The 14,728-nt window shown below is 40.0% G+C and overlaps 1 protein-coding gene across 1 annotated transcript in view; it reads right to left on the reverse strand.

Moving 5' to 3' along the window:
• The window catches only part of MRPS9 (mitochondrial ribosomal protein S9), a 36,174-nt gene that overhangs the window by 6,289 nt on the left and 15,157 nt on the right, over positions 1-14,728 (reverse strand). The window contains exons 5-6 of the mRNA XM_043918490.1: positions 9,402-9,481; positions 709-794 (exon numbers count right to left, since the gene is read on the reverse strand). Coding sequence (XP_043774425.1) covers positions 709-794; positions 9,402-9,481 — 166 coding nt within the window. The remainder of the gene's footprint in view (positions 1-708; positions 795-9,401; positions 9,482-14,728) is intronic.

The raw sequence follows: 14,728 nt of genomic DNA on the forward strand, positions 1-14,728 counted from the left end.
AGCTACGTTCCAAAGCCTGGGTCTTTTGAATAAAACACATGAATATGCTGTGCTGTGCGTGCTCAGTCATGTCTCTGCAACCCCATGGACTGTAGCCCGCCAGGCTCCTCTGTCCATGGGAGTCTCCAGGCAAGAACACTGGAGTGGGTTGCTACTCCTTCTCTAGGAGATCTTCCTAACCCAGGGATTGAACCCACATCTCTTGCGTCCTCCCTGCATTGGCAGGCAGGTTCTTTACCACTGTGCCACCTGGGTCAAAAATTTATGTCTTTTGAATAGGAGGAAATATATGACTAACCAGTTCAAAATTTAAAACCAGTGGGTCAAGTTGATGGATCTAGTCTATCACTGTTTGCTAAATGGATGCACAAATCTTTAAACACAAAATATATAAAATACACACACACACATATATACATACACATATATACATAAGCACATAAGTGTACAACACAAAAATTTTGAAGAAATAATATTCAAATAGAGTAATTAAGTGCCATTTAAAATAAATCTGGAATGAAGTAATATAAAAATAATAACCTTAATAATTATATCCTCCAAAACAAAAAAACATTGTCCATTATTTGGAATTATAATGATTAATGCTGAAATAATGAACACATTTTTTAAGCTTTATGTAATACCTAAGAAACACCAATGATAAGTGGTATGTTTTTAGTTAGTATTTTAACGCAAAGAAGAACTTACTTGGTTTTAGGTTTTTCTGAAAACAGACCTTTGGCTCGCAGCTGGTCTTGGCGTTCTTCTACATGGAGCACCTTTCCATAGGCTTCCTGTGGCAAGTAAAGCACACGCTGATCCCAGAGACAGCACATTCTCACCACTACTTTCTACCTTCCTTTGAGTCCCCCTCATCTCAGAAGCGCCCCTCCTCAATTCGCAAGTCACAGCTGCACGGCAAGTGCTGCTGAAAATGCTTTTCAACAATACTACTTCTCACTCAAACCGAAGAATGGTGATTTCAATGAGAATTTAGTATTATGCATAGTGACACACTTCAACTGAATTTAAATAACTCTATAAGAGGTTTACAACTAACTCAGTGAGGATATTAAACACAAAATAAAGTTATAAATGACTTATCTGCCTTAAGAATTCCTCAAACAGAACCAAAAACTTTCCTTAAAAAATTTCTAATTTATATAGCAATATGCCTTTAAACTTGGAGAAATACCAGTGAAAATTATACTTACCACTGAACAACTTTTCTAATATTTAACACTTATGTAATAGTTAAGTCTTCACCATGTAGTCTGTGTCTTTAAAAGTTTTCTATTAATATTTACTTTTCATTATTTGATTTCTATTATTTACTTTCTAACAAAGACTTCAAATGTGTGCCACCTGTTAAACTGTAACGCAAGTAGGGGAAATTTACCATTTTGTTAGAATTGTAAAAAAGCAATATTCTGGCAACAAAGGTGATTAATAAAATACATTTTTCCAGGAAATGAGCTTACAACAAGCAGAATAATGCAAGTGTCTCCCAGTTTTTTTTGACTGAGCCTATTTGAAGACTCATGTTGACTCTGTGTGTATTTCATACTAATTTCATGTGCGTATTTGTTTATAATATACTAATCTAAGGAACAGACATGTTCAAAGGATGAACTAGAGATGACATATTTTTTTCTTGCTAAATCATGAGAGCGTCTACTAATCTCAGAAGACACAACTTGTACTCACAGAGATGCCTGTCTGTATTTCAAACAGTCTTAATAATCTCCAGTCTGGGGGACAACCCTGTGTGGGTGCTGATCAGAGCACTATTTTATAGTCAAAGCTGCCAATAAAGAGTCTGCTCTAAGAATAGGCGTGTCCCTGGCTGCTGCCTCTGTACTGACCAGTGCTTACATTTTATCATCTTCATTTCTGCAACCTCTTCTCAGGAATCCATTTCTTTCAAGCAAAAAAGGAAGAAAGGGCAGACGCAGGAAGAAAGGCTGTAAGGACTGCACCTCTGATTTGCATAAATATAGTTGAGAAAAGCCCAGATCATACTTCGTGGGCTAGGAATGGTGAGACGAGGACAAAGTTCATTTCCTGTGGCTGGGAGACTCCTGAGAGTGTTTTGTTTGTTCTTGGAAGGAGCGTAGAATTGATAACTTAGAAGAGAAGAAGAAAAGCAGTCACTTTTAGAAACTGTGAAGCCGGCTGAGCATCTCCGACACGGTGAAGAATCACTAACTAGTCAGAGGTTCTACAGCTAAGTCCCCATCAGCAGCAGCAGCAAAGCCAAACACCAGGTCGGGAATGCACCGTCTCAGGCTCCACCCCAGACTTCCGGAAGAGGAACCTCTGACAAGGGCTCACTGATCTGTTAGAACCATACCCCTAAGTAATGTACGCTGAAGTCTGGGTCTAAACACCTGAACTACGGAAAGAAATTAGGTTAATTCAATTCTATTGTCCAGATTAAAAATAACTACCTCTACAACTTGGACAGCAAGAAGATCAAACCAGTCAATCCTAAAGGAAATAAACCCTGAATATTCATTGGAAAGACTGATGCTGAAGCTCCAATACTTTGGCCACCTGATGCGAAGAGCCAACTCATTGGAAAAGACCCCGATGCTGGGAAAGGCCGAAGGCAGGAGAAGAAGGGGACAAAAGAGGATGAGATGTTTGGATGGCATCACTGACTCAAGGGACATGAGTTTGAGCAAACTCTGGGAGATGGTGATGGACAGGGAAGCCTCGCGTGCTGCAGTCCGTGGGGTTACAAAAAGTTGGACACGACTGAGCAACTAACATACCCGGCTTGTTAAAGCCCTAGTTAATTTTCTGGAATAACCAAGGCAACAAAAACAAAAATAGTTGACCTGCTTCATAGGTAAGCTTCACGTCACAGTTTGGGCTGCTCAAGTTGCCATCGTTTGCCGGTGACTTCTTAGCAATTTTTACATTAAATCCATATTTTTCTTAAACTTTTCACTCTGCTATTATCTTCTGGAGTTCATATTTAGCTCCATAAAAATGCATAAATAGTGTATGTAAAATCACCAGAAAAAATGTCGAATGTGAGAAAAACCATCCATGAAGGTATACATCAAATTTCGAACACGGTTAAGTTCTAATCATTTATGGAGCTTCCCTGGTGGCTCAGATGTGCTTTGACAGTTGTGATCCATCAAGTTATATAATGCTCACATTAAAGCCCCTCGTTCAGTTCTCTAAATATTTAGGAAAACATATGTAAAGTACTTGGCACAGTGCCTAGCCTATAGTAACAGCCAAAAAAGGACACAGGGATGAGGTATGGTGTTTGGGTGTCAAATAAGCGAAACCATTTTATTTGCATGCTGTTTCTACCTTTCTTTCTCTTCTAAATAATAAACCTGCTCTTCAGAGTCTGTCTTGGCTACTCAGAGACAAGAGTCATCTGGAAAGTACACCCTACAGCTTCAGCTCCCTGAAGAGGTGTGTGTGTACTAATTTACATCAGAAAATCCTCGAGAGTATAAAATACGCCAGGCACTGTCAACATCACAGATTATCAGGACTGGCTTCTGGTCTATTGTTCAATTTCCACTTAATTTTTAAGGGGCGCTAGAGGATTAGCCGTGACCCCAGCTACGCTAAGTTTATATACTGTATTTAATAGTATAATTTTCAAATATGACAGGAATAACCCACATGTGAAATGCTGAATCATTAATCACAGCTATGATTAATATTTCATAAAATCAAAGCCAGTCTATCCACCCCTCATGTCATCAGATTTCCATAATGTATGAGTTGCATTTAGAAGGTGCCTAATTTGAAAATACCAGATGCTCAGGGTGCAAAAAAGAAATGCTTAAACTAAACTCTTCCAAGAGCATGAGCAATATGATTTTTAGTCTAAAGAAAACTAATTTTAGTCTTCCCAAATCTGTTTTGGTTTATTAATCATGTAGAAGTTCCAATTTTAGGAAGGGCAAACAAATAACATTTCCTAGGAGGGTGGTACAGAAAAAGTCTGTATATATATATTTATTTTTTGATATACAAAATATATACAACTAACAATAATTATCATCTTAGATACTAGTTCAATACAGTAGAGACTTTAAAATGTTTTTTGGAAAAAAAAAATCACAGAAAATAAATTTCCTAAATAACAATCTTCTCAAAATTTTTTGGCTACTGGCATATACAAAACCAACTGGAATAAACGTACATATATTTCATTTCTCATGGATTTCATCACGCTATTTATCTAGAGTTCCAAGAGACATATTTCCACGGGAGACCATGACTGTCTATACCATGAACACAGTATGCTATACAGGTACACTTCATGTAATGCTATTCAGCACAAACAAAACAGTCTCACATACAGGTCACAGAGACAAGTCCTCTGGGAAAGTACACACCAGGAGTAATTACACAGGAGTGCTTGTGACTCGATACCATACATTTTCACTACCTAAAGCTCCATCCTATATTTAGAAAAATAATCATCATTATAAAAGAAGTGATCTGATTGAAATCAACAGAGGCAGTAAGTTGAATTGGTTTTTAAAAATTGACTTTCCTAATTGTTACACTTAGAACATACAAGATCCACAACAGTAATTATTCACATGTGAGGAAAACGTATATTAAAGATACCTCCAGAACAGCAGATTCTGTTAGTGAATTAGTTACCAAAGTAACTCTCCACTATTCTTGCCTGGAGAATCCCATGGACAGAGGAGCCTGGTGGGCTGCATACAGTCCAAAAGGTCGCCCGGAGTTGGACGCAACTGAAGCGGCATAGCACGCACAGATGCACGTCAAGAAAGGGCTGAGAACAGCAGGCAGAGGCAGGTCAGCCTGGTCTGTCGCGTTCTAAAAGGAAGCCCTTAACGCAGCTGTGAAGCAGAATTCTGTAATACCTCACTGTGGGGGGGTCACTGCTTTACGTCCGCTTTAAGTGCTGCTTCAAAAGTTTCCAACATGCGCTGCCAGGGGACAGGGAGGACGTAAACTAAGGAAGAATTCCGGGGCGCCAGGTCCCCGGAACATTCATTAGTTGGGTCTGCAACAACATAAGTGGACACACACACCCCTCTGGGGCTGCTGCGTGAACCCAGAAGTTACTTAAGTCACTTAAAATAAACTGGAGAATTTCTACATGAGCCAGGCAAATGAATCCTGCTTATCCCTACACTATCAGGATTAGAATAACTTCTTTTTTTTTCACATTTTAAACTTTTTTCCCCCCTAATTGGGTAGAACAGTTTCAGTATATAATAATCTACTTATTCCTTAATTTGACACTTCTTTGGGTAAAAATTTCATCTGTGGCCATATACTTGCTTTGAATTATAGAAATATTCTGGCAATACTCCAGTGTTTACTGTAAGGCAAGTCATGAAATATAAATGAGGTTTCTAAATTCCCAGTGTAGCTTTTAGAGATGAGGAACCTTATCTTAAAGGTTGTAGTGGGGAGAGCTGACGGAAAATTTCAATAAATGCTGAATGTTTCTGACGGCTTACAGTGTTTTCGAAGTGTTTCACACCCTTTCCCGAGCTCTGGTTTCAAGGGATGTGAAAAGGTGTTCTGGGTGGAGAGGTTTCAGGTCACTTCCTTTACTATCTTTTTTCATTCTGCTCCTGAAAGCTTAAATCATGTCTGAGAAGTACACAAGTTCTACTGGTAAGTGGCTATTAAGGAGATGGAAAGTCATCTACTTTGGGTAAGAAAGACAGATGAGCAGGGCTGTCCAGCATGGAGCCCCTTAATCCTCCTCAGTGGTCCTTTGAGAAACTGTAAGGTTCTCATTTCCTCTTACTTAAAACGACCTTTACTGTTTAAGAATTTACTTATTAGTACTGTTTCACACTTCATTCACTACATATGTACATCTTACTCACTAGTTTGTAAAATAGATGGTTTTTATTGACTTTCCCAGGAACCTGGAGACAGGTGCATGGCTGTGCCCACAGGAGGGAGTTCCAGCCAACCTGCCTGTGAACTCTCAGGGTGTAACACACTCAGGGTATAACACGCTCACTCAGGGTGTAACACACTCAGGGTGCAACCCCCGAGGACCAGGACATGCTCCTGCACCTGACATTCCCCCAGCAGCTTCACTTCCGGGCAAAACAGTGAGCTGCTTCTTTCTGAGAATCCTCCTCTTCCCTCAAAACTCCCCCCACTTCTCCACAGAAGAACCGGATGGGCTAACTTCAGGCCAAGGGGAAACAGTGCTCACTAAAGCTTTACGTCTTATTCTCAACGGGAAGCTGCACCAGGCCTATCTTTCACCTGCTGCTGTAATGTACTGTGTAACTTTAACATGCAGACAGTGATCAGACACTGGGAAGCAGCACTGACATCATGACAGAAGGTCACAGATGCCACAAAGGCCCCCTGGCAGAACCGCACACGGGCTTGAGATCGGTGCTCTTCTGCCAAAAAGCCTGGCAGAGGACGCCCACGGCTCACACCGTCACAGACTGCGCAGGACGTGGGAGAATCAGTTTGGCTCAGAGTCGTTCACCCTGTCACATGGGAAGAAATGACATCGACAGAAAGAGACGGTGACAACAGTGATTCACTTCCCGCCCACCTGTCACAGTCTTGGGGGTTCGATGCCCTGGCTGTGGTGGATGGTAGCAGGGGGACTCCCCTCCCAGAGGGAAGGGCACCGCTCTCCCACAAAGAGAGGGCAGAGCAACGCAGGGAGCAGCTTCGAGGTGTCCTGTCCTATATCACATGTGATGCCTGAGTCACTTGGAACAGGGAGTGTTAGCCACGTAACACAGTTCAGGGTTACAAGCAGCTTCTCGTGTAACGCTGACCCACAACGGCCCAGCAAGGACCACAACTGTGGTTAACAACATCTGCCCTGCATGAGGTGTAAGCGCCTGCTATGCACTTAGGGAAACTCCTATCCTTTGTTCCATATACATAATTAGTTTAAAATTTCATAAGGTGCATTTTTTTAAAAATACAAAATTTTATTAATTATCTGAATTAATACGTTCAAATTTAACCAAATCATCTGTAATTCACAGGTGTAAACTGTTCTGATGAACAACAAAAACGAATACCAAACCCACAGTGTTTGGGGGTCAAAACACGCAACAGACAGACAGACCTAAATTACTAGATTAAACTAAAATGTAGAAGCCCAAAGAACTCTCCTGTATGTAACGAAACTATATGATGCAAGAAGGAAGACCGTAGATAAACCGAGTGTAATCTGACATTTGAGTTGCGAATGGGGTAGTATCTGATCGACTGAGAAACCGATCAGATTCCTGAGCGATCCCTTTTAAAAACACATAAACTAAAGTTAGGCCTCTTCTCCGATGTGTAATTTCTTCATTATGATGGAATGCAACCGAATACCGTGCCCTGAGGTTGCTCGGTTTCAGCCCAGACAAATGCAAATGGCTTGTCGGGTGACAGCTGTTTGATAAGGCTCCTCTCCACGACCCACACGCTTTACTTTTTCCCGTGAAACTTGGGATGAAAGGCAGAAGGCAGGAAGAGAATTAATGTAGCATACAGTCTAAAGGCAATGCTACAACCGTGATTAAGTAGAAAAGTTAAAAGGCACAGATTTTCCACAGCTTCGCTGCGTGCAAGCCATCCGTGTAACAAGCTGACAGCCGAGCGCGCCAGCTCCATCACCTCTCCGACAGCTACTGCGCGCGCTGCGCCCCTTTTCAGGGGGAATTTGCGTCTGCACCATGAAGCGTTGTACATTATTTCTGAGCTCTGCGGGGGGCTCGAGTCCATATGGAACCTTCACAAATATTACCACAGATCAAACCAGCGGCGTCGGGAGGCAGATTTGACATACCTATTTAAATGAGCGGCAGGGGTCCCCGGGCGGCCGCGGGCGGTGCGGAGAGCCTGGGCGGAGAGCGCGGCCGGCTCCATTACTCAGCAAAGACGCCCTCCGCGTCCATCATTCATTTCATTTCTGCTGGGGCAAGAAGCTCATTTGCCCAAGGTCAACAGAAAGTGAAAGGAAGGTTTTCTTTTTTTCCACCCCCCTCAAGAAATAAATGCTCCTGACAAGTGGGGATTTTGTCCTCTGGCTTTGCAGAGCGCAAACCTCAGCCAGCTTGACAAAGCAGAGGGCCCACGTGCGTGTGGGCCAAGCCACCCAAGAATGCGCTGGGGACACGGAGGCCTGGGGACTGTTTCCCTTAACTGGGAGAAATCACACTATGAATAAAATAAAACTTGACACCGTGCTCTAAAGGTGAAACAGGGTTCTGTTGTTTAAAACTGGGTATTAGCATCCAGCCTTTTGTCACAGTAACTGTAGGAGATGCCCCAGTGTGTACATCATCAAACACTTGAGCTCCGAAAGAAAATACAACCTGTTCCCAGGACAGGCAAATGCGGTGGGGGAGGTCAGAATGTAGTAAAACCACTTCTTTGTGGGTCCTCTAGACCCTGATTCTAGCCTCATACACTGTGCTGACCTATGAAAAGCAAATCGTATTTGAATAACTAATCATTTCATGGCAAATAGATGGGGAAACAGTGGAAACAGTGACAGACTTTATTTTCTTGGGCTCCAGAATCACTGCGGACAGTGACTACAGCCATGAAATTAAAAGACGCTTGCTCCTCAGAAGGAAAGCTTTGACAAACCTAGACAGCGTATGAAAAAGCAGAGACATCCCTTTGCCAACAAAGGTCTGTAAAGTCAAAGCTATGGTTTTTCCAGTAGTCATGTATGAATGTGAGAGTTGGACCATAAAGAAGGCTGAGTGCCAAAGAACTGATGCTTTCGAACTGTGGTGCTGGAGAAGACTCTTGAGAGTCCCTTGGACTGCAAGGAGATCAAACCAGTCCATCCTAAAGGAAATCGGTCCTGAGTACTCATTGGAAGGACTGATGTGGAAGCTCCAGTACTTCGGCCACTTGATGCGAAGAGCTGACTCACTGGAAAAGATCCTGATACTGAGAAAGATGGAAGGCACAAGGAGCAGAGGGGGACAGAGGATGAGATGACTTAGTGACTGAACAACAACGAGAGGGAAGGACTTTGCCTCTCCCCAAGGTGAGTGAGCGCCCCATCGCCCTGATGGTGTCTTTCCTGATTCTGGCCCTGTGATATGCACCCACGCCTGGATACTGCCCTGAGCACCTCTCTCTCAACACGACCTTTGGAAGTAAAAGCGTTTTAAGGACAAGCCATTCTGATATAAATTCTCTAGTGCTTACCTTTAGCAAAAATAAATTAATAAGATATAAAGCCTTAAAAAAAAAAAAAGATATAAAGCCTTTTAACATACTGTCTTACCTCTTGAAGTCTTACTTTTTGTCCATTATGAAACATACTAGGTAAATTCTGAAGCTGAGTGAAATAAATCTCTGGTATCATTAGTTACTTAGCTAACAGTTCATATTATTTACCATAAATGTGATATACTTACATGCATTAATGAGTAGTATGACTGTTTGCCAGTGTAAAAGAGAAAATGAAATGGGCGGCCATCGTCTCCCCACTGGATAGCTAATAAAAACCAAATGAAAACAAATAAGCAAAAATAAAAATACAGAGACCAAATAGCCTACATTTAAATGCGGTTTTGTAATTCTGCAGTAAGACATGCTTTTAATTCTGATTAACTTTTAAAATAACAAAAAAAGCATTAATAATTAGAATTGAGTTTGGCAGGTTTAACCTATATTTAGGATATTTAATATTTCATACCCATTGATACAAAACAATGTTTATATTCGATAAAACATTTCTAAACATTTCACCATGAGGGTTTCCATAATTTGTTTTAAATTAACACACAAAATGCCAGTATTATCTTGCTAGAACAAAACGATTTATGTTTGGTTGTTAATATAATGCACTCCCATATTCTTTTTTTTTTTTTTTTCCCCCATATTCTTAAAAAGGAACACTGATAAAGTCAAATGTGATAACAGGAAAATATAACACAGAAGAGAATGAAATGGATTTGTCTGTGCCACTGTTTGTTTCAACTCTGTGGTGACACACCTCCAAGAGTTTAAGAAGTCTAAAATAGAAGGGGCCCCAGAGGATGCTGTGTGGTTCTTTCTGAAATACAGATAATCACTCACATCTAATAAACACCAAACAAGCTGAGAAATGGCGTTGCAGCAGTAGGTGAAGCCAACACTAACTCCACGTCCTTGTATTTGTATGGCAATGTTACTCTGTTAACCACTGGCAAGAACTCCAAACACGGAGATTACACTCTCTATTGCACGAGTTGTAAACACTTTCCTCCCAATCTGCCTGCCTTCTGACCTTGTCTGGGGTGTCCTTCACAGTCAAGATATGCAAAGTGTAGCAGTGGACTCCGTCCCTTTCCCTTTATGGCGGTGCTTCTCAACTGCTTTTTCATTATCATCCCTACTAAGGAACCCTTATTAGACACTTTCTCCCTCATCACCTTTCTCCCCAGGAAAGCTGAACACTGTAGATACACTGTTTATCTGCTGACACACACCATGGCCCTTTCTAGGGCCACAAACACAGAAAAAGCTAAGATTCTTTTGCCTCCTATGAACCAATTTACACTCCCTTGGGGGCAATACTACCCTCACTGAGAAAACCTGCTCTAAGACTCTGGGTTGTCTAAAAACTATTTTCCTATATACTATCTTCTGGAATTTTTGTATGTTTTTCTGATCAGAAATTTAATCAATATGCAATTTATTAATACATCTGTGAGGCGGAGATCCAAGTACGCCTTATTCTGTCCAACAAAGAGAGTCATTACTCCATCAGTTTTTTTAAATAATATGCTCTTTTCTTGTGAAATATCACCTGTACAGCATGTAGGGTATCTTCCTCTTCTGGGATAACTGGATTATACACAGGCCAATTTAAGTGAATACACTTAAAATGAAGGCCATTTTATAATAAATGGTGGAGAACGGGTGTGTACTGGTATCTCATTGTTGCTTTAGTTTGTATTTTCCTGAAGCATCTTTTCATCTGCTTATTTTCCACCATCTGAGTATGTTCTCCAGGGAAGTGGGCTAAGGTCTCTGGCTCATTTTTAAATCAGGTGGGTGTTTTCTTATCGTTGAGTTTTAAGAGTTCTTCATATATTTTAGGTAACAGTCCTTTATCAGATGTGTCTTTTCTAAATATTTTTCTACTATCCTATGGCTTGTCTTTCATTCTCTTGACCATGTCGCTCATAGAGCAGAAAATTTTAACTGTAGTGATATCCAATTCATCAATTCTTTCCGTCATGAACCATGCCTTCAGTGTTGTATCTAAAAAGCTAGGGGCAAATCCAAGTCTTCTAGGTTGCTCAGTACTGGTTCAGCTTCTCTAATAGGTGCGGGCCTATCCACTGTCTACTTCCTCGCACTCAAATTCCAGCAGATAGCCTTTCAGTGAACTGGCCCATTTCATCCGGGTTATCAGGTGGGTGGGCACAGAGCTGTTCACAGTATCCCTCGATTATCCTTTTAACGTCGCAGGACCAGAATCGCTGTCCCCTCCTTTTCTGATGACAGTGCCGTGTCCTCTCTCCTTTTTTTCAGTTATGCCTAGCGAGAAGATTATCGGCTTTACTGTCGTCTCAAAGAACCAGCTTTTGGTTTTGTTCATTTTCTCCCCTAATTTCCTTTTTTTCAATTTCACTGACTTCTGTTCTAACTTTTAATGTCTCTTTTCTTCTGCTTACTCTGATTTAACTTGCTCTTCTTTTTCTACTTTCCTCAGATGGATGTTTAGATAACTGAACTTAGATTTTCCTTCTTTTCTAATACATGCACTCAGTGCTATAGATTTCCCTCAGAGCATGGCTTTGGCCCACTCTTCTTATCTGCATAATCTTTCAGATATTAGAATCCCCTCACCAGAAGCAAGCTTAGAGATTATGGCCCTGGACTCCTTCACTGCATTTACATATGTCCACCTTCTGAGACAGAGATGCTTGTGTGTGTTTGTAAGTGCGAGTGGCATCTCTTGATCTACGCAACTATTTGTCTATTAGAAAGTGTGTAACTGAAAGAACTTAGGCTGCAAAGTGAAACTTCCTCGGTTTGTTTTTTAGTTTCCTTACTTAACAGCTGTGACCTTAACATACTGTCTTACCTCTTGAAGTCTTACTTTTTGTCCATTACGAAACATACTAGGTAAATCCTGAAGCTGAGTGAAATAAATCTCTGGTATCATTAGTTACTTAGCTAACAGTTCATATTATTTACCATAAATGTGATATACTTACATGCATTAATGAGTAGTATGGGGACTGTTTCCCTTAGCTGGGAGAAATCATACTATGAATAAAATAAAACTTGACACCATGGGTTATTAACTCTTTTGTGAATCAGGCTGCTCATTTGTAAAAAAAAAAAAAAAAAAAGGAAGAAAACCACAAAATAATCACGAGGATTGAGAATAAATGAACAATACTTAAAACACATACAAAAAAATACAAATAGCATTCAGCTGCATTCACATCACACACCTGCTGCAGACTGAATGTCTGTGCCCCACCCCCACCTTGCAGGAGCCTTGAGCTCCTCCAGTGGAGAAGCCCCTGCAATGAGAAGCCTGCATACCATAAGTAGAGAGTAGCCCCCACTTGCTACAACTAGAGAAAAGTCCACGCAGCAGCAAAGACCCAACACAGCCATAAATGAATAAATAAAATTAATTAAAAAATTTTTTAAAAACCCAGAAAGTGAGAATGCTCTGCTGATGAAAATTCATCCTCACCAAAACCAGGTAAACTGAAGGAAATTTCTGGTAAAAGAGGAGGAAACTGAAACACGACCTTCCAAACTGAATTAAATATCCTCAAGCAAACACGGGGTTTTTGAAGAACACTTTGAATCAACAGTTCAAAACTGAAAACATAATGGACAAAAAACTCAAAGAAATTGAGACAACTTGACTAAATTCAGGGGAGAAACAGGAAAAGTTAAAGGTATCAGGAATGTAGACTAGCTTATAAGTAACGTAAAAGAGAAGAGACTAAAACATAATACATTAAAAAAAAAAAGGAAACAACCAAAGAAATGAAAATGAGATAAAGAAGTTAAGAGTCAGAGTTGGTGTGACTGATTTGGAAGGCAATCAAGGAAGGAATAACACTTATATAATTGGAGTCCAAAGGAAAAGAATTAAAAGTGGAATAGAACTAAAATTTTAACTGTTAAGAGAACTATTTCTGGATATAAGGACTTGAATCTACCTACTGAAAGAACTGTCACCACTGTAATCTAACCCTCAATAATAATCAACTGGATGCCATATTTTCATAAAGCTACCTAACAGACAAAAACCCTTCAGACCACCGGCGGAAGACGGCCAACACGAAACTTCTCAAAAACCACAGGCACAGCAAGGCAGCACCGGGGCAGCATCTTTAAGTAGCTCAGGAAAGAAGTGTGAACCAGAGACTTTCCCCTTCAGCCAAGCTGTCCTTCACGTATCAAAGCTATAAAAACCAATTTCAAAAACGTAAGAATTTGTGTCTGTGAGCCCTTTTGGAAAATCTACTAGAAAATGAATGAACTGCATTCAACTAACAGATGACCAGGGAAACCTCAGGAAAAGGAGTTGTGGATAGCACTTAATATCCCACATTGGAAAACAAGAAAAACAATAGTTATCTACTTACTAAAGCTGTTGTGAAAATTATGACTTAATGCATGCAAAACCCTGAGAACTGTACCTGGTCTGCTCTAAGTTTCAATAAATACCAGTTACTGCATTATTCAGGACACCTTTCAAATCAATTAGAATCAAGTTACCCATGACAATTTTATACTTTTAAATACCCTCTGAATATTATTATGTACATTATGTTGTCCTCTTACATGTTCTTCTTCCATTCACCAGACTTGCAAGCACTTGATCAATTTCACTGGTTTTTCAAAGGGTTTGTTGGTTTTATTTGTCCTACCCTTTCTTTTAAATTTCTTTAATTCAATCATCCATTTCATTCTTTTTCTGCCTTCTTGAACTGACTACTGTTCATTTTATATCCAGTCTTTCTCAATGCTTAATAAATACATTTGCCTCTGTGTTAAACACTGTCCACATCCCATAGGGTTTAATATGAATTGTCATATATTCTTAAACAGTCTGTAATCTCAATTTTGATTTCACTTTAACCCCAAAGTTTTACAGTTCTAATCCACATAATTTCTATTTTTATAATTTGTTGGGTTTTCTCTACAACCTACTACATCATAATTCTATTAATATTCCACTGGCATCTGCATAGAAAATGTATTCTTTGTACTTCAATCTGTAGCTATAAAATCATGCTGTGTTACTCGAATTCTTTAGAGCCTTAGTTAACAGCTTTTTTTTTTTTTTTTTTTTTAACAGCTTTTTGCTTTAAATGTTTCCATGCTAAATGCCTGGTGCAAAAAGGTTCATGGTCGTCAAAGCCACTTAATGGATATTAGGTTTTATCAATATAAATTAACATTCCTGTCTCACTGAGCCATTCCCTAAGCTCCCTGAATTCCATTCTGTCTGGTATTAGATGTTCCTCTTTGCTTCTGTCATCAACCGGGTACCTATCTTTGTTTTTCCCAATAATTTTTTAATCACTTGCTTTAAACAGCAGAGCAGGAGTTTAGGTTAACTCAATCTAGAAGCTTCCACCTTTTGATAAGGGAAGTTGGAGCACATTGAAAGTGCCATAATCTATTAAAATCTAAAATTCAATGACATTTTTTAACATAAAAATCAATTTGTCCTGTATTTACAAAGTACAGCAAAATTGGTAAGTAGGTT

Source organism: Cervus elaphus, chromosome 11 (genome assembly GCF_910594005.1).
Source record: "Cervus elaphus chromosome 11, mCerEla1.1, whole genome shotgun sequence".
Taxonomy (NCBI): domain Eukaryota; kingdom Metazoa; phylum Chordata; class Mammalia; order Artiodactyla; family Cervidae; genus Cervus; species Cervus elaphus.